Consider the following 17,475-nt stretch of genomic DNA (forward strand, 5'->3'; position numbering starts at 1 on the left):
AGACGGACCTTTGTTGGCAAAGCAATATCTCTGCTTTTCAATATGCTGTCTAGGTTGGTCATAACTTTCCTTCCAAGGAGTAAGCATCTTTTAATTTCATGGCTACAATCACCATCTGCAGTGATTTTTGAGCCCCCAAAAATAAAGTCTGACACTGTTTCCACTGTTTCCCCATCTATTTCCCATGAAGTGATGGGACCAGATGCCATGATCTTCGTTTTCTGAATGTTGAGCTTTAAGCCAACTTTTTCACTCTCCTCTTTCACTTTCATCAAGAGGATTTTTAGTTCCTCTTCACTTTCTGCCGTAAGGGTGGTGTCATCTGCATATCTGAGGTTATTGATATTTCTCCCAGTAATCTTGATTCCAGCTTGTGCTTCTTCCAGCCTAGCGTGTCTCATGATGTACTCTGCATACAAGTTAAATTAGCAGGGTGACAATATACAGCCTTGATGTACTCCTTTTCCTATTTGGAACCAGTCTGTTGTTCCATGTCCAGTTCTAACTGTTGCTTCCTGACCTGCATATGGGTTTCTCAAGAGGCAGGTCAGGTGGTCTGGTATTCCCATCTCTTTCAGAATTTTCCACAGTTTATTGTGATCCACATAGTCAAAGGGTTTGGCATAGTCAATAAAGCAGAAATAGATGTTTTTCTGGAAATCTCTTGCTTTTTCGATGATCCAGCGGATGTTGGCAATTTGATCTCTGGTTCCTCTGCCTTTTCTAAAACCAGCTTGAACATCTGGAAGTTCACGGTTCACATACTGATGAAGCCTGGCTTGGAGAATTTTGAGCATTACTTTACTAGCGTGTGAGATGGGTGCAATTGTGCAGTAGTTTGAGCATTCTTTGGCATTGCCCTTCTTTGGGATTATCAATAACCCACCCAAAAATGTAGTAGAAAATAAACAGCAATAAAAATCAGAAAGTATTTAGGAAATAACACAGCCCAGAGCTTTTTGGAGAAAAAAACTTTAAGAGCATAAAAAAAAAAAAAACACAAATAACTGAAATGGCATACCTTGTTAATGACTAGAACAGTTTAACATTTAAAGCTGTGATTTCTTCTGAAATTAATCTAAAAATTAAGTGAAATCCCAGTGATAATTGGGAGGATATTTATAGAAGATTTTTGTAATACTTTTGTAGAAGAATAAAAGTTTGTGAAAAGCTAGATCAAATTTGAAAAAGATGACCAGAGCAGGGGACTTTTCCTGCCATATTAAACCACAGGGCAAACCATAGTAATAAAAAGCACACGGTACTGGCTGAGAATTAGTCAAGCGAACCAAAGGAACCAAAACCAGACCTTAAAATAGATACACATGTTAGCAACAACATACTTGATGTCTGATAAAAATGGCACCACAGTTCAGAAGGAGAAAGAGCTGACTGGTAGATAGTGCTGAGGAAACAAACTCACTCTACGTTGAAATAAACCTGGATGTCTTGTTCTACCCTGTTCAAAGGTAGAAACTATAAGGTTAAGCATCTCATGAATTGCTTTAATCCTTAACACTGATCAAGTATTGACACGTGCCAGACACTGGCTATGCTGCTGATTGTGTACTAATTTAATCTTAAATTAATGTCCTGAGAAGGAAATACACTGTTACCAGCTCCACCTGACGAAGGAGGAAACTGAGGCACAGAGAGGTCATGTAACTTGCCCAAAGCAAGGTCATGACCAGGGTACAGTGGGTCATGTAAGATCTAATCCCATTTTTATTCAAAATTTTGATATTTTGATATTTTGTTCATCGTGATTTTTACCTCCAATTTGATTTTTTTTAAAAATAATGCATTAAGAACTTCCCTCATAGTCCAGTGGTTAAGAATGTGCCTTCCAAAGCAGGGGACAGGTTTGATCCCTGGTCAGGGAGCTAAGATCCTACATGCAGTTAAACCTGAGCTTCACAACCCCTTGGCCCTGGATCTCAGAGCCCACACACAGTGAAAAGATTCCACATCCCACAGTGAAGACCCTGTATGCGCAACTGAGACATGACACAGTTGAACAAACAAACAAATATTGAAAAATAATGTATTAAAATATTGTTGATCTTGCTTACTGAGTTTTTTGGTGTCACCCAAGATAAGTGCCTGACTCTGCTCCACCTAGTCCTGACCTTCCGAGGTCCCAAAGCTAGTGCAGAGAAGGCTGGAAGTCCAGTGCGACAAACCTGATGGATTTGACTATACAAAAATGAGGATGGTTCTTTAAAGCCAACTTAGACAAAGTAAGGAGACAAAGACAACCAGGAAGGAGATATATGACCAGCAAGGGATTAATAATTAGATATGTACAGACATGCAACGCAGCAGGGAAAAGGCTAGAAACACAACAGAAAAAAATGGACGAAGGGTAGGAACAGACAATTCGCAGAAGAGGAACCACCATGAACTGACATGTGCATGGAGAGCTGTTCAAATTCTCCCGTTGTCAGAGACACCAGATGAAAAAGAGACCCAATTTTAGATTCATCAGCCATGGGACTTTCCTAATGGTCCAGCGGTTAAGAATCCGTGCTTCCATTGCAGGGGGCACAGGTTCAATGCCTGGTCAGGGTGTAAAGATCCCATGTGCCTCTGGGTGCAGCTCCCTCAAAAAATCTAGCTTAATCGCCCATTACAAAGTTGGAATACTAAGGGCCTAGAGAAAACTGGAATCTGTATGGTGAGAGTGCAAATTTGTACAGCTACTCAAGAGACCATCCATGATACTTTGTGAAGTCAGTGGCGCGTGTACCCTATGGCCTGGGAGTCCTATTTCAAGAGGGGTTTTTCCACTCTTCATAAGGGTACAGTGTGAAGATGTTCACAACAGCGACTTATGTGATGGGGGCATTGAGGCCAAGCTATGCGTACATCATTGAGGGCTGTGGTGGGTAATAAAAGTGCTGGATGCTCAACACGGTATGCTGAATGTAGTTAGTAGACGCAAACATGAGGTGAAGGTGGAAAACGTTAGTGTTGAGTGTAAAAACGTAAACAGAATGAGTGCTATACACGATACTACGTTTGTAAATTGCAAACACACCCGCGTACAAGCCAATACCACGTGGAGTAGAGGCCCAGACAGGATTCAAAGCAGTGGACTGAGCACACTGACGTGGGGGTCCCATGGAAGGCAGGAGGAAAAACAGGAGTGAAGGAAGGAAAACAACTCAAGACGAATTAAATACTTCATAACACAAGACGGGCTTTGTTCACCGTGATGAGGCGTCACAAACCGTGCAGGATTGACTCAGCTCTGCACACGGAGTCACAGAATGAACGGGGGTGGGTGGATGGAGGAGCATGAGCACCCGCAGCCTGCATTCGAATCCCAGTCCTACTACTCGCAAGCATGCGGGAACCGCGAGAGAAGCTCTCATTCACGTCGTCCACAAATATTTATTGAGGATCTATGTAGTTCCAAACACTGTTCTGGGCACAGTGGACACAGTGTTGAATAAGACAGTGTAAAACAACATAATTTCAGGTAAGGGCTGTGTGATATGAAACTGACTTTAGATTGCATAGTCGGGCACAGCTTCTCTGAGAGGCGACATTAGAGCAGATACATACATGATGAAAAAAATCCCCCCACCCCCACCCCGGTGAAAGAGCAAGGTTAAGTGCTTTCCTGGCATAGAAAAAAAGCATGTGCAAAGGCCCTGAGATGGAAGGAGCTTGGCCTGTGTGGCTGAATGAGGTGAAAGAGGGGCAGAGGGGGACTTGATGAGATTGGGACAGACAGGCAGCAACCGTTCAGAGCTCTGTGTGGGCTTTAGTCAAGAGTTCAGGTATTATTCTAATCACAATGGAAAACCAAGTGATGGTTTTATGCAGAGGAGTGACTTGGCAGCATATTTAAAAAACAAAAAAAGTTTTATTGAAGACTAATACAAACAGAAAAGGACCAGATATGTTTTAAAAGACCACTTTGCCTGCTGCGTGGAAGCCAGTGCAAGCCACAAAAGCTCTCTTTTTCCACATCTGCACCTAGACAGCATATTAAAAAGCAGAGACATTACTTTGTCGACAAAAGTCCATCTAGTCAAAGCTATGGTGTTTCCAGTAGTCATGTATGGGTGTGAGAGTTGGACTATAAAGCAAGCTGAGTGCTGAAGAATTGATGCTTTTGAACTGTGGTGCTGGAGAAGACTCTTGAGAGTCCCTTGGACTGCAAGGACATCCAACCAGTCCATCCTAAAGGAAATCAGCCCTGAATATTCATTGGAAGGACTGATGCTGAAGTTGAAACTCCAATACTTTGGCCACCTGATGCGAAGAACTGACTCATTTTTAAAGACCCTTATGTGGGAAAGATTGACGGCAGGAGGAGAAGGGGCCGACAGAGGATGAGATGGTTGGATGGCATCAGCGATGCGATGGACATGAGTTTAAGTAAGCTCTGGGAGTTGGTGATGGACAAGGAGGCCTGGCGTACTGCAGTGCACGGGGTCACAAAGAGTCGGACACGACTGAGCGACTGGACTGAACTGAACTGCACGGTGGTGACAATCCCTCTCCCGAGCAGGGCCGTGGTGAGTAAGGGTGGGAAAACAGTGCTCAGGAATTTCCTCGGCACTCAAGGAGAGGTCTGGGATGCAGACGGCTCTATCTCGGACCTGTAATGCTGGCGCGTGGCAGCCCCTCCAAGACCCTTGGATACACCCAGGGATTGCCTCCGAGAGCGGCACTCGTTGTTGTTGGTCTGGTCGAGGCGGCCGCTAGGCGGCGCGGCGAGCCCAGCTCGTTCCGGACGAGAGCGGGCCCGGTCCATCGGTCTGCTCGGCGCTCGGCAGCTCTGGCCTGCTGAAGGCGGACGGGGGGCGGGCCGTCATGTAAGGGCGGGGCCTCGGCCAGGGCGCCGGACCGTCGAGCAAACCTAGACGACGGCCCGGGGGCGGGGCCTGCACGCGGGGGCGGGGCCTGCGGGCGCAGAAGGCGACCGCGCAGCGCGCCTGAGCGGGCCGGGGTCATGAGTGCCTCCCGGCCCCAGTTCAGCATCGATGACGCCTTCGAGCTGTCCCTGGAGGACACGGGCCCTGGGCTCGAGCCCAGCGGGGTCGCCCGCTTCGGGCCGCTGCATTTCGAGCGCCGGGCCCGGTTCGAGGTGGCCGACGAGGACAAGCAGTCCCGGCTGCGCTACCAGGTGAACCGCCCGGCCCACCTCACCCCACCCTCGCCCGAGTCTGGACGGACCCCAGGCGGGACCCCGGAGAACCGCGACTCGGCCGGAGCGGGAGACCGCCCCCGGGAGGTGGCCACTGATCCAAATCCCTGCCCAGACCCTCTCAGCTCTGATTTCAGTCCCCAGCACCTAGGAGCTCGCCCCCACCCCAGCTGGAGACCCCAACCTTGAGTCCCCATCTATCCTGGCTACTGACCCTCCCTCTCCTTACCCCACAGGGATGGGGAGCTCTTCTGTACTTGAACCAAACTTTGTCCATACTCAAAAGCAGCCCCGAGAGCCCCAGGCCAGATAATCCAACGGGAACCAGCACCCCCTTTTCTGTTCTGGAAGTCCCCATCCCATCCTTTTCTCCAGAGCTGAAGGCCCTGACTCACATGATGAGTGAGTCCTTGCCCGTGCCATGGCTCCCACTAAACTGGAAATCCCCCTTTTTCCAGAGGACCTCCACCATCTCTAGACTCCTTGTCTTGGGAGCCTGAACAAGATTCCTGTGCCCCAAACCTTGAAACGATTGGCCTGCCCTTCTCTGGCCTCCCAAATCCAGGGCATCCATACTGGGCCCCCGAAATACCATCCTGACACCTCCACCCTGACTCCCAAAGCTTGGGAGATCTCCTGGCCCCTGCTGGCTCGTCCCTGCCAAAGCCCCCAGCACATACTCCTACCTGGGTTTCAGTTTCTATGAATCACCAAACCCGTTCTGCTGGGAGGGCGGAGGGAGCAGCTGTCAAGCGGCCAGGCAAACAGCTGTGTGGGCTGCCTTTCTTCCTCTCCACCAGAGGGGAGTGAGGAAGGGCCTGAGCCCAGTATCCCCTCTGAGCTCTGTGTTCTGGGATAGAACCTGGAGAACGACGAGGATGGAGCCCAGGCCTCTCCGGAGCCGGATGGGGGAGTCAGCAGCAGGTCAGGGCCAGGTGGGGACCCACCCCGTACTCCTAGCCCCATGCTTCTGGCTCCCGTGCCCAGGCGCTGCTCAGTCGTCCACCTCACCTCACTCAGCTGTATCACGTCCTGTCCTAAAGAGACCCCTACGTGGGGTCCCTGTCCTGCAGCCTCCCCTAGTGCCAACCCCACCCGCCCACCTCACCAGGCTCTTTATCCTGCAGAAACCCCCGGCCTGGGCTGCCCCTGCCTTCTCACAGGTGGCTTGTCCTGCAGAAACCCCCAGCCCTTGAATTCCTCTTCACCCCGGTCCTCTGTCAGTGTCCCCTCTCCTGTAGGAACACCCAGCCCCAGTCTCCACACCATCCCCCACGTCATGATTCCTGTCCCAAAGGGTCCCTTTCCTCACCTCCCTTGTCCCCTCACTGGGCCCACTCGTCCTGCAGGGATTCTGGCCAAACATCCATCCGCAGCTCCCAGTGGTCCTTTAGCAGCATCAGCAGCAGCACTCAGCGCTCCTACAATGCGTGCTGCAGGTGAGACTCTGCCCTGATCCCACCACCGGTGGCCCCTGCCCCCACACAGGCAGCCCCAGCTACTCCCCCGCTGTCCCTGTCCTCTGGGCGGGGGAGGGTGCCCACGGGAGGAGGTGGGCCTCCTGTCACTCGTCCACACTCTTCCTGCTCTGCTGCCATCCAGCTGGACTCAACACCCTTTGATCCAGAAGAACCACCGGGTAGTGCTGGCCTCCTTCCTGCTTCTCCTGCTGGGGCTGGGTGAGTGCCCTGCCTACCCCCATCAGGGCTCCACCCTCCTTTTGCTCAGGTTCTGCACCCCTCGTGAACCACCCAGCACCCTGAGGAGGCAGCTGGCTGGCATGACCCCACCCCCATTTTACAGATGAGGAAGCTGAGGCCTTGGGAGGGGTAGGTGCAGCCTCCTGGTCACAGAGCCAAAAAATCACACATAGTTGAAAATGGAACCTGGTTCCATGCTCCAAACTTTTCCTTTTTTTTTTTCAGTCTGTTTAATCCATTAGGGAAGAGAAAGTAACAGCTACTATTTATTCTGTGTCTACTTTGAACCAGGTGCAGAGCAGGCTTCCTTACCGAGGTCACACAGCAAGTGAGAGGTGGGGCCACTACTCAGAACCTAAATGTAGGGGCAGGTGAGCAGGGATACGCCTGGCCCAGTGGCCAGGACTGCAGAGTACCCTGCCAGCCCGAGCCACAGGGTACCTGTCAGTTCCCTTCCTCTGGAGTCTGAGAGCTGACAAGGACCTCTCCCCCACACCCATTATTCAGATGGGGAAACTGAGGCCCCGAGCAGAGAGAAACCAGAGCCAGATGTTTTCTGACTCCTTTTCTCCTCATTCTGTGGGGCTGAGGAATCAGGGTCCCCCTGAAAGAGTCTAGGGTTGGGATCAAGAGGAGCCCGTAACATGGGCCCCACTGTGGCAGCCGCTCTCCGTCCTCCAGGAAGGTCAGAGCCCCCCAGCAGGAAAGCTGAGCAGCATCCTTGCTTCAGTTCTGGGTGTGTGTGCAGGGGAGGGAGCTGCCACCTTCCCAACACTTGGAGTCACACTGGCAACCTGCCTTACCTCATTTTATCCTCATCACCCGACAGGGCAAACATTATTACTCTCCCAATTCAAAAATAAGGACACAGGTGAAAGGTCACAGCTGGGAGGTAGATGAGCTGGGATTTAAACCCACATCAGTGACACTGCCAGGCCTGTGGGCTGCCACAACCCATAAATTAGGAAGAGGAATTAGAAAAAGATGCCTCTTCTGAGTGGGCAGAGCCCACAGCCATGAGCCAGGATACCGAGAGTGAGTTTCAGCTGCCATCTCATCCTTTTTGAGGTGTTCTGTGCAGGACACAAGCCACACAGCAGTCCATGGTGGTCCTGCAAGCCTCTGTGCTGTACCCCCCCAATCTTCAGGGCTGCAGAGCCCAGCTCCCCATTTCCCCGCCCATCCCATCCTAAAACTGGGGACCCAGGACTCTCAGCATCTGAAAAATTGATCCAGCCGTGACCTCAGCTTCCCCAGTGCCCACTGTCATTAACCAAAGTCCACATCCCTCTCCAAGCCTGGACTCTGCCTCTCCAGTCTCCCCAAAAGCTGGAAGTTCCTAGAAAGTTCCTCCAGACTCTGGGCCTTTGCCAGCCTGTTTCCCCGTCTGGAACACTGTTCTCCCTTTCTGCCTGTGGGATGCCCAGAACAAAGCCTCTGAAGTCAGATGACCTCCACCTTCCCAATATAGCCAGGGACAAGTTACTCCTCCCCCTCCCCAAACTCTGTGCCTCAGTTTCCTCTTCTTCACAGTGGGGATGATAATACCTATTCAATCAAGGTGATAATTAAATAAGGCACTGCATGTAACACGCTTAGCCCAGTGCCTGCTAGCACCTGGTAAAAGGTGACTAAGTGGTGACTGCTCCTGCTGCTACTACCCTTGCTCAGCTTAGATGCCACTGCCTCCAAGGAGCCCTCTCTGATTCCCCAGGCTCCTGAGCTGCCTGATCACAGGAGTTTGGAGGTTCTTGTTGGTTGCTCCACTCTGGAAGGGCCTGGAGGCAGAGACCTCATCTGCTGTGCCTGGTGGGATTCCCAGTACCAGGCACTTAGCAGTTGAACTCCGTTAAGTGTTTGCTGACTGACTAAAGGAGCCACACCAAGAAGCAGACAAAAATGTCCTTTCACGGACATTTCCCAGGGCCTTCCAGGTGTCCTGCCCTGAAAACACAGAGCTTGGTGAGCTTCCCCTGGAGGGTCTCTACCCAGGGGGCCTTCAGCTTAGGTGGGGGACACCATTCCTCAGACCTAAGCCACGTGGGAGATCGCGGGTGGAGGTCCCCACCCTGCCACCAGCTTCTGCCTCCTGCGGGGCCTCCCTCACCCTCGCGGCTCCATTTGTGTGCAGTGCTGATCCTGACCGGCGTGGGACTGGAGGTGGCCCCCTCGCCAGGTGAGCGGCCCCTCCCACCCCCGCAGGCAGCGCTCACTCCCCTCTTGTACCCAGGGGTCCTTGGCAAGCCCTTCCACTTCCTCCAGCGGTCAGCACCTCCCGGCAGGAAACACCCCCTTTGACCTCGGAGAGGGAGACTTGCCCAGGCACTGAGCCCGCCCGGGAGCTTCCCTGCCCTGACCGGACCCCTCCTCCCCTCCCGCAGGTGTCTCCAGCGCCATCTTCTTCGTGCCGGGCTTCCTGTTGCTGGTCCCAGGAGGTGCGGGTGGGCGGTGGGCGAGGGCGGGATGTGGGCGTGGCGGGGCGGGGCCCTGGGCAGGCAGTGGGCGGGGTCCGGCACTGACAGACCCCGCCCTGCAGTCTACCACGTGATCTTCATCTACTGCGCAGTCAAGGGTCACCGGGGCTTCCAGTTCTTCTACCTGCCCTACTTCGAGAAGTGAGCAACCGGCGGTAGACGGCGGGATCCAGCGTCAGCGCCGAGAGGCCCCAGTGTGTGCGTCCTCCTCGCATCCCTAGAGGGGCACTCCCGGGGTCCGCGCCCGGCTTCGGGTCCCTCATCTCAAGGGAAAAGCCCCGCCGGGACCCTCAAGCCCCCTAGTCCTCTCGGGAGTTTGCTCAGGAAGTTTGGGGCGTGTGGGTCTTGGGCCACTACCCAAGTGAGCATGTGAGTCTGGGAAAGTCGCCCCTTCCCTCTCTGTGCCTTAACTTATTCTCAGGCCCTGGGGTTGCTGGGTTGGTGATGTTTTGTGCTAATAAAAGCGGTGCTTAATTTCAGCCCACAGTTGGCTTTTTACTTGCCACCGGCCACCAGGCTGGCCACAGCCCCCTCCTAGAAAGGCCAAGAGAAGGACTGACCATGGGGCTGAAGGGCTCTGGGACTGTTCCTCCCTATGGTACACATACAGCCCTGACGCTCCAAGACTTGCCCAAGGTCACACAGCTCATGAGCAGCAGACCTGGGCCTGAGCTCTTCTGCCCTGCAAGCCCGGAGAAGGCTCTCCCTGCCCTTAGCTGAGTCAGTCCTGCTGGGTCTCCAGTCAGAGGGCAGCACTGGTGCCTTCCCACCCCCCAGCCCTGGCCAGGGGCAATCTGGTGACGCAGGCCTGGGGCCTGGAGGCTGGTATCCTGGTTCCAGCCTGGCTCTGGGGCCCTGGGCTGCCACAGCCAGCTCTGAATGTGGGCCACCGGGAGGCAGCCGCCCAGACTCCTCCACCCACTGCCCTACTTCCCAGGCCCAGGGGTTGGGAAAAGCAGGGGCAAAGGACATAGGAAGCGGGGCCTGTGTGACAGAAAGCCTCAATGATCAAAGACTCTTCGAATCACAGAACATTGGAAACAGACCGCGGCAGAATTTTGGAAGGACCGAGCATCTCCGGATCTCAATAACCAGGAAACAATCTTTGAGCACCCCGAAATCTGAGATCATAATAGCTGCCATTTATCAGACTCTTAGAAGGCACCAGGTTGTGTGCTAAGCACTTTACACAGGTTATTTCTGGTCATCCTCCAAGAAAACCGAGGCCCAGAGAGACTGGGTCAGCCAAGGGCAGAGTTAGGAACATAACCCAGGGCTTCTGTGACTTGAGCAGGAGGGGTGTCAGCAAGCCGGTATGGTCCCCAGCTAACCAACTGGCCGAATGAGTGTGGGCCAAGGAGACCCTGTTCGTATTTTTATGTGTTCACAATCTTCCACCCCTAGTAAAACGTGAGGGCCACTAAGATGGTACTCGGTCTGACGTGGCCTCTACTGTGTCTGAAGCAGCCAGGACAGTACCTTTAGATTTCTGTGATTTTGTTGAATGAACACCAAGGCCCCTGCTCTCACACCTGATCTGGCCAACCCAGACTTCCCACTCTCAGCCACCAGTCAAGGCACTTTGAGGGGCACCAGTTAGATGCAGGAACTCCTAAACAAGTGATTCTCACGTTAGCTGGAGTTAAAGGACCAGTTTTCATTTCGAATGTATTATGGACCAATGCTTTAGTAAAATAAAAGCCCACAGTTGTATTACCAGACTAATCAGACAGAAAATTACATTTCAATAGATAGAACAAACACGGTAAAAAAAAAAAGTTATAAAAACCATTCATTGAAAGTGGGCAAATTAGCAATTAACGTAGAGTTGTTGCCATGCTCGTCATTTTTTTGTCACTTCACAGTCTTAAGTGATTCTCTTAGAAGTTTTTCTCTAACCAGAAGTGGTGATTCTCCATAAGACTACCTCGGAGGTTTCCCCGGTGGTCCACTGGTTAAGAAGCCGGCTTCCAGTGCAGGGGATGTGGATTTGATCAGGGAACCAAGACCCCACATGCTGCGGGGCAACTCTGCTGGTGTGTCACGACTAGACGGAAGGCCAGGCCGCGCAGGAAAGAGCCTCCGTGCTACAACTAAGACCCGGCACAGCCAAAAATAATTTTTTAAAAAAAAGACTATTTCAGGGATCTGCAAGCTATATACCTCACAGGCCCAATATAGCTCCCAACTACGAATGGTTTTCACATTTTTGTAATGGCTGGGAAAACAGCCAAAGGATAATAAGCTTTTGTGACACAAAGAAGTTTATGAAATTCAAATTTTGGTGTCAGTAAGTTGCATTCAATTAATTACTATTTGTCAAATTCCCTACACAGCCACACTTGTATATTGACTTTGGCTGCTCAGCCATACAAACTACTATAAAGAGCAACGGAAATCATATGGTCTGCAAAGCCTAAACTCTACTATCTGGCCCTTCATGGAAGAAGGATGCCAACCCTTGGTTCATATGAACATGTTGACAGAACACTGAATCGCAAGGTTTAAAGTTTTAATGTGACCAGTGTGCTTGATCTTTGCTAGTTGTTTATGTAATCCAAGTTGGACTGACAGCAACACCATCCTCAGGAAATAATGAATCTCCAAACTCTAAATATGATTTCTTTTTAGTTGGAAAGTGCATTAATAGTTGCACGCAGCTTTAGAACATTAGATTTCCTTAGTGAATTGTAATTCCACTCACCCCTGACGCTTTTACCCCCCATAGTCCACTTTGTAGTCGCACTAGCTTTCTTTTGGTTAATTCTCTCCTTGTCAATCTTTTTTCCAAGCTGTCAGTATCAGCCTTTCAGTTGGCATTATGCTTTGAATGTGTCTCTTATATGTGCACTCAGCTATGGGGAAGAGCCTGGGTATCTGCCTATTGAGATCTGCTCTCTGCCCTTGTAGTAGAACCTCTGGTTTCTAGCTGGGTACAAGGTCCCCCAAAATAAAGACTGCATTTCCCAGCATCCTTTGCAACCAGCTGTCCCAGCTGCAGAGCCCTGGGGGTATAAATGCTTCAGGCTGATCGCTCCCTTTCTTGTTTCTGCTCCCATTCTGTCAGGTGGGAAACCAACAAATGTGGCTACACCCTCAGAATGGCAGAGCAGCCAGCAGAAGCAGCCTAAGTGCCTGAGGGCCATACAGCTGGATTTCAACCAAGACTCTTCCTGGGAGGGAAATAAATGTCCATCCAGTTTAAGGCGTTGTTATTTGGGGTCTCCATCACTTACAGGGACCCTAGTCTAATACTGATGTTTCCTTCTGGGACTGAAACTCCAACTTTTAACCAAAAAAAAACATAACTTGCTTATACTTATTGTAATTTTTTTAAGATTTCTACCTTCTGTTTTAATGTTTTCTGTAGATTTTTCTTTGCTTTTTCCCCCTCTTTCCCAGACTTCTACTAGCTTAGTCAAGAATTTTTCACTTTCTCCATTTTCCTCCTCTATTGATTAAACTGTTGAGAACGGAACATTCAACCTCTATTTCTGTTATATTGGTGGTTACCCTTACATGATTAACAAAATCTCAATGAATCTTCCTACTCTAGGAAAAACAAGAAAAAGATTTCAGCATATCTAAAATATTCTTTCCTATCTTCCATTTTATTTTTGTCTAATTTTTAGTCCCTCCTTGTTTTAAAATCCGCCAAATTATTTTTTTTTTATATAGTTAGTGCTTCTTTAGAGCTACCGGTACGTTTACTGGTTTCTTTCCTGACTATTATTTAGTACACACTCTGCCTTGAATTTTCTTCTCACTGAAGCCATCCCTTCAACAAGAGTTTGTGGGTGGGAAACCCTTTCTGCCTTGTGTTGTTGAAAAAAGTTTATAGTTCATCTTCATTCTTGAATAAGATGAGCTAAGTGTAGGCTTCTTAGCGGGCACTTCTTTTTCTTCTGCACGCTGAACAATTTATTCCATTTTCCTCTTGCATCTACTGTTGTCAATGAAAAAAAAAGTCTTTGGAGAGTCTAGCTGCTAATCTTGGTAAGTAATCTGACTTCCCTCTTGAGTTGTTTACAAGATTTTCCTTTTGTATTTTGCAGTTTCACTGGGATGCATCTAGATATACATTTCCTTTTATTTAACCTCCGGCTCCAATGTGCTCCTTCAGTCTGGGCCCTTGCCTTTGTGGAAGTCTTTATGGAAAAATTTGAACCATCATCTCTTTGAATATTGCCTCATGCCCATTTTCTACATTTTCTTCTTCTGGGACTCCTAATGACTGTGGTTGTTGTTGTTTGGTAGCTAAGCTGTGTCTGACTCTTTGCAACCCCATGGACTGCACTTCCTGTCCTTCACCCCATAGACTGCACTTCCTCTCCTCCACACCAGGCTTCCCTGTCCTTCACTGTCTCCTGGGGTTTGCTCAAACTCACGTCGACTGAGTCAGCAACACCATCCAAACATCTCATCTTCTGTTGCCCCCTTTTCCTCTTGCCCTCAATTTTTCCCAGCATCAGGGTCTTTTCCAGTGAGTCAGCTCTTCATATCAGGTGGCCAAAGTATTGGAGCTTCAGCTACAGCATCAGTCCTTCCAGTGAATATTCAGGGTTGATTTCCTTTAGGATCGACTGGTTTGATCTCCTTGTAGTCCAAGGGACTTTCAAGAGTCTTCTCCAACACCACAGTTTGAAAGCATCAATTCTTTGGCTCTCAGTCTTCTTTACGGTCCAGCTCTCACATTCATACATGACGACTGGAAAGACCATAGCTTTGACCATACAGACTTTTGTCGGCAAAGTAATGTCTTTGCTTTTTAATACAATGTCTGGGTTTGTCATAGCTTTTCTTCCAAGGAGCAAGTGTCTTTTAATTTCATGACTGCAGTCACCATCCACATTGATTTTGGAGCCCAAGAAAATAAAATCCGCCACTGTTTCCATTTTTGCCACATCTATTTGCCATGAAATGATGGGACTGGATGCCACGATCTTTGTTTTTTGAATGTTGAGTTTTAAGCCAGCTTGTTCACTCTACTCTTTCACCTAACTTTTAACTGCTCTTTAATATTTCCTGTCATTCATTCCAGTTCATTAATGTTTTCTTAAATTGTGTCCAATCTGTTTAATTTATCCCTTGATTTTTTTTTTTTCATTCCAATGGCCATATCCTCTATTTTTAGATGTTCTATTGGGTTATTTTTTTTTAACCTTTCTATTCAGTTTTCATACCGTGCTGTTTCGGACGAGGGTCTCTCTTGTTTATTTTGCCTCAATTTTGTTTGTTTTTGTGCTTACTTCATGGTCTCTTTTAGAGTGTTTTATGACTTCCGCTTTGGAGCGCTGACTCTCCTGTTTACTGCGTCTGCTGTGTCTCCCTCATGGTGATTTGTTTCCTTATGTGAATTGTCACCCTTTGTCATGAGTTCATCTTCAGAAGTGACAGGGGTGTTTGGGTTTTTTTTTAAAGGGTATGTGCCCTGGGTTGAAAGAGTGTCTTTCTCAGCAGTTTTTTGTTTTTTTTCCTATTTCTTCTGCTTTTCACACCACAGAGATAGACCACACTCCTGCTTGACATGCAGACCTGAGTTTCAGGTTCACTGGGGTAACTTTTTCCACTCAAGGTTGAACATCTGCACCTTGTCACTTTCTCAGGCTTGTGGGTAGCAGTATATTTTGGCCCCCTTTTCAAGAACAAGGTAGCCTGTTGAGACCCTGGAATGTACGGAGGTCATGTCCTGCTCCCCAGTCTCTTACAGGTCTCTCCTGGGTGTCTGAGCCCAGACTCCTGAACCTCTCCACCCCTGAAGCCCCCATAGCCTCTGATTCCTCCCACCACCCAGCTTTGGATTTTCTCTTTGTCTCTGGTACCTGGGATCATCCCTGTCTTTCAAGTTCAACTTAAAATTTTTTTTTTCCACGTATAAGGAATGAGAGGAGTCCAGCCACCTTTCTCAGTTCCCCATTTTACCAGAACCACCCCCTACACTGCCCCATCTCTGAATGCTGCTGATGGCAGGGAGCTCCCTACCTCCCAAGGGGCTGGAGAGAGTCAAACCTTGTCACACTAGGGAATGACGGGCAGTTGAGGGCAGGTTTCATCCAGGCCACTCGGATGGAAGGGAGGCCAGGATGAGGGTGGGCAGGTGACATCACAAGCCAGCTCTCCAGCCAGAGGTTGTCAGAGCAGAAACCCGGGGGGCTGCTGGGTCTCTTTCATCCTGGGGCCTCCCGGGGAGGACGTGCATCATGAACCTTGCTGGTGTGTCTGGGGCCAGAGGAGCCTTAGTGGCGGGACAGCATCATCACGAACTCTGCAGGAGAGAAGGGGTGGGGCTTGAGCCGGTCCAGGTCAGCGATCCCAGGAGGCACTGGGCTCGGCCCAGGAGCCAGAGGGATCGGGCTTGGTCTGGGAGGAGGAGGCTCACCGTTAAAGTCCACGGTGCCGTCCCCATTGAGATCCACTTCTTGGAGCATCTCGTCCAGCTCAGGACCCACCAGTGGCTCCCCCAGCAGAGCCGGTGCTGCCTCCCGCAACTCTGCCACCGTGATCCGCCCATCCCTGTCCCTGTCAAACTGCGATTCCGGCAGAAGTCAGCCCTCCTACCCTCTTCCTTCGCCCGCCGCCACCTTGCCTGGACACCCCCACTTCCTCCATCCAAACCCTCCTCCTCCTCCCAGACTGAGGCCATGAACCCCCTGCCCCCAGGGAAGTCCTCCTGGGTAGACCCCCCAGTGGGGAGTGAACCAAACCCTCTCTGACCCCCTTCCCAGTCCTAGTCCCACCAGCTGCAGGGCTTGGGGCCTCCAGAGGCTGAGGCTCCCAGTCTCCCCTGAGGCCAGTAAGGATGCCACCCAGAACCCACCCACCCACCAGCCCCCCGGGGGGTCCCCACACCTCGCGGAAGGCAATTCGCAGCTCCCGCAGCCCCAGCATGTGCGCCGTCTCCTCCCTCAGCTTTGGGCCCATCATCTCCACGAACTCCTCAAAGTCCACGCGGCCACCCACTGCAGACCCAGGCAGAGGGTCACAGTGGTGAGGACTGGGGCCCAAGGAGGGACCCCAGCCCCTCACCTGCTCTGCGTCCAGGAAAGATACCAGCTTCCATGTCCCCAGGGGTAGGAGGCTGAAGCCTGGGGCTCTGCTGGGGGCAAGATGCTCCAGGGCTCTCAGTGAAGCACCAGATTTGGGGGACTGAGACCAGGCTGGGGAACCAGACAGCCCCGGGTTCAAAGCCTGGCTCTCCCACTGATGCTGTGACCTCAGATGACTCACTGGACCTGCCTCCCCATTGGAGGACAGAGTGCTATTGCGGTTGGAGTCCATGACTGTAAAGTGCTGGAACCCCACAGGTAGCAGTAAAAACACCTTAGAAGCATACACCAGTAGTCCCTGGATTCTAAGGGGCCATCAATTATAAAGAGCAACAATGGGTCCATGAATAGCTTCGGGAGAAAGAAAGAGGCATGACACTAAATAGTCACATCAATTGTAAATCACATCCCATTTTGGGAACTGTAAGGGGAAAAAAATTGCTGATGTCTTGGGATGAAAGGAACCTGATATTTGATAAATCAGCTGTGGTGTTCGAGAAGACTCTTGATAGTCCCTTGGACTGCAAGGAGATCCAACCAGTCAGGATATCAGTCCTGAATATTCGTTGGAAGGACTGATGCTGAAATTGCAATGCTTTGGCCACCTGATGCAAAGAGCTAACTCATTGGAAAAGACCCTGATGCTGGGAAAGATTAAAGGCGGGAGGAGAAGGGGACAACAGAGGATGAAATGGCTGGATGGCATCGCCGACACGATGGACATGAGTTTGAATAAGCTCCAGGAGTCGGTGATGGACAAGGAAGCCTGGCGTGCTGCAGTTCATGGGGTCGCAAAGAGTCGGACACGACTGAGCAACTGAACTGAACTGATACTCACACAAGGGCTGCCCGTCAGACATTTAATCGCCAAGAGTGGCCAGGGGTCTGTCCCTCTCGGCCTCACCAACAAACCTTAAAAGACTTTTCAGGATGATCAAAGAGAGGCAGAGACAGCCCAGGTGGCTGGTACCAGCACGGACCGTTTTATCTCAGTCAGAGACGGGGGTCCCCAACCTGAGTCCCGCGAGCTTCTCGTGGATCACCCGGTGCCTTCTTAGTCCCCCTACCCTCCGTGTCCTGGGGCCAATGTC

The 17,475-nt window shown here is 50.5% G+C and overlaps 2 protein-coding genes across 11 annotated transcripts in view; one reads left to right on the forward strand and one right to left on the reverse strand.

Annotated features, from left to right (window-relative positions):
- The first annotated feature begins 4,923 nt into the window (after positions 1 to 4,923).
- TMEM134 (transmembrane protein 134) lies at positions 4,924 to 9,817 on the forward strand. 10 transcript variants are annotated; one of them, XM_010837690.1, is made up of 7 exons: positions 4,924 to 5,143; positions 6,024 to 6,088; positions 6,514 to 6,603; positions 6,767 to 6,843; positions 8,894 to 9,040; positions 9,246 to 9,299; positions 9,401 to 9,817. In XM_010837690.1, the coding sequence occupies exons 1-7, from the start codon at positions 4,970 to 4,972 to the stop codon at positions 9,481 to 9,483; spliced, it is 690 nt and encodes a 229-aa protein (XP_010835992.1). In that variant the 5' UTR covers positions 4,924 to 4,969; the 3' UTR covers positions 9,484 to 9,817. The 10 variants fall into 10 exon arrangements, with proteins under 10 accessions (XP_010835992.1, XP_010835993.1, XP_010835994.1 ...); XM_010837691.1 differs by having other exon boundaries at positions 9,431 to 9,817; XM_010837692.1 differs by having other exon boundaries at positions 8,996 to 9,040.
- Positions 9,818 to 15,574: 5,757 nt separating this feature from the next.
- CABP4 (calcium binding protein 4) overlaps positions 15,575 to 17,475 on the reverse strand; it is a 3,300-nt gene continuing 1,399 nt past the window's right edge. The window contains exons 4-7 of the mRNA XM_010837700.1: positions 16,850 to 16,868; positions 16,188 to 16,297; positions 15,718 to 15,865; positions 15,575 to 15,603 (exon numbers count right to left, since the gene is read on the reverse strand). Of these exons, the coding sequence (XP_010836002.1) occupies positions 15,575 to 15,603; positions 15,718 to 15,865; positions 16,188 to 16,297; positions 16,850 to 16,868 (306 nt within the window). The remainder of the gene's footprint in view (positions 15,604 to 15,717; positions 15,866 to 16,187; positions 16,298 to 16,849; positions 16,869 to 17,475) is intronic.

This window comes from Bison bison, unplaced genomic scaffold (assembly GCF_000754665.1).
Source record: "Bison bison bison isolate TAMUID 2011002044 unplaced genomic scaffold, Bison_UMD1.0 scf7180017864080, whole genome shotgun sequence".
NCBI classification, from domain to species: Eukaryota; Metazoa; Chordata; class Mammalia; order Artiodactyla; family Bovidae; genus Bison; species Bison bison.